Here is a 1859-nt window from a genome sequence, read left to right as displayed (position 1 = left end):
CCCTCCGCAGGCACGGTCTGAACGGCCCAGCCCCGGAGCCGGATTCCTTACGGTTCACGTGTTGCGTGGCCACCCCGTCAATCCATGCGCCAGGGTCAGCGCAGACGATGCACGCGGGCAGCTGCACCTCTGTTGCCTTGACTCGTGTCCTAGGCCTTGTTTCAGGAACGTGGCAAACCTGGTCTGAGATGCTTCAACCTTAGGGGCAGCCAACTCTTGTTTTCACTGTCTTCCCAAGAGCAAATCAGTAGTTCTTGGCGTCCGAAAGGTTTTGGAGAGCAGATGGAAAGCTGGCACTGAGGAGTGCCATGCAAAGCTGTGGACAGGGGCAGAAGCTGAAGCTGGCTGTGCAATGTGGGGCCAGCATGGCCCCACAGAATGCCACTTCTCTTGGCAGGATGTCTTCCTGCCCTGCTTTTCTCCCTGCTTGAGAGAAGGACTGTGCCACATTGGCTGACCGCCTGTGGTGACAGAGGTGCCATTGATGAAAGAGGTTGATAAAGCCAGACCTGCAACATCTTCTCTGTAGGTTTTCCTGGGGACTTCAGGGAGTGTGATCCTGCAGAGAGCACTGTCCCCAAAGCTGAGTGCATGTGTGCACACACTATTCTTTCCCTCTTTTCCTGCTGCTTGCCCAGGGAACCTGCAGCTCTCGCCCGTGGGACCTGCCAGGCCTGCGTCTATCGAACGCGTTCAAGGTATCCCGGCACCTGCCAGCTCCCTCCTCCCGTGGAGTTCATTGTGGAGTGTGCAGAGAGCAGCTTTCACCTCGCTGTGCTCAGGGCCAGGGACTGGTGTATCACTCCGTGTAGCTTGGCAGGGTTGAGAGGAGGACAGATTTCCTCTGGGGCCAGAGGAAAGGACAGGCTAGAGCCATGCAGGGAGCTTCCAGTGGAAAAGGAGAGCCTGTTTGGAAAGGGCTTCTGCCTAGGGTCCACCCCACTTGGACACCACGTTTCCAGGAGTCTTCCAGGTCTTGCTTTGCTCCTGGCCCCATGTTAGCAGGGTGTTGATGCCCAAGCTCATAGGGATTACCACTAGGGCACCCACGCTTGGTTTGGCCGCCTGGTGCCATAAAGAGCCTGAGGCAGAGCCAGAGAGAGAAAGAGAGGAATACAAGCAGCAGCCAGGGAAGGGACTTTGGTGTGCTCCAGCCTTGGGTGAGGGGCTGTGTCCCCAGTGGTCAGCACAGCTCACCTGCCTGCATGCCAGGGAGCAGCAAGGCTGCCCCACACACAGCCCAAGAGCGCCAGGGACAGTCTTGGCACGGCACTGGTCATGCAGATCCTCACGAGCTCTTGTGTGTCTCCCTGGCAGTGCCCATGCCAGACCCGAGGGCCCCTATGCAGCGTGGACCTCTACCTGCTAGTGGCCCGCCGCCCCGAGGCCTTTTGGGAGATGCCCCGAATGACCCTCGCGGAGGGACCCTGCTCTCAGTCACTGGAGAAGTGGAGCCCAGGTGAGGGGAGAGGGAAGGAGAGGAGCCCTTGGCACCGTCCCCTGCCCAAGGGTGACCTCTCGTTGAGGACAGGGATGGCACCAGCCTTCCGGGAGTCACTGCTGCCTGGTCGGATGCCTGTGTGCTGCTGACCGTGGGGGCCAGCCAGTTTCCCCGGGGACGGGACATCCCCGGGGTGATGGCAGCTGCCCTGTGGCGTGGGGCCACCAGCACTATCCCTGTGCCAGCCTCGCCCTCCTCCCCTGTGGCCGGCTTCGGGGCACTCCCAGCGCTCTGCCCAGACCGTGCCAAGCCAGCGTCTGATTCACACTCTCTCGCTTTTTCTCCTCCTCCTGCTTTGCTCTCCTCGTCTCTCTGCGTCAGAGGTTACCTTGGGCCGCCCCATCAGGGAGCCCCTATG

The 1859-nt window shown here is 60.5% G+C and overlaps 1 protein-coding gene across 1 annotated transcript in view; it reads left to right on the top strand.

The window, feature by feature from the left end:
* CSTF2 (cleavage stimulation factor, 3' pre-RNA, subunit 2, 64kDa) overlaps window positions 1-1856 on the top strand; it is a gene marked incomplete at both ends in the record, with an annotated part of 4303 nt that extends 2447 nt beyond the window's left edge. The window contains 3 exons of the mRNA XM_009078990.1: window positions 639-698; window positions 1318-1459; window positions 1823-1856. Of these exons, the coding sequence (XP_009077238.1) occupies window positions 639-698; window positions 1318-1459; window positions 1823-1856 (236 nt within the window). The remainder of the gene's footprint in view (window positions 1-638; window positions 699-1317; window positions 1460-1822) is intronic.
* Between the last annotated feature and the right edge of the window lie 3 nt (window positions 1857-1859).

The sequence above is a fragment of the Acanthisitta chloris genome, unplaced genomic scaffold, assembly GCF_000695815.1.
Source record: "Acanthisitta chloris isolate BGI_N310 unplaced genomic scaffold, ASM69581v1 scaffold26627, whole genome shotgun sequence".
NCBI classification, from domain to species: domain Eukaryota; kingdom Metazoa; phylum Chordata; class Aves; order Passeriformes; family Acanthisittidae; genus Acanthisitta; species Acanthisitta chloris.
Note: the sequence above shows the minus strand (reverse complement) of the source record. Positions and strands in the feature narration are given on the sequence as shown.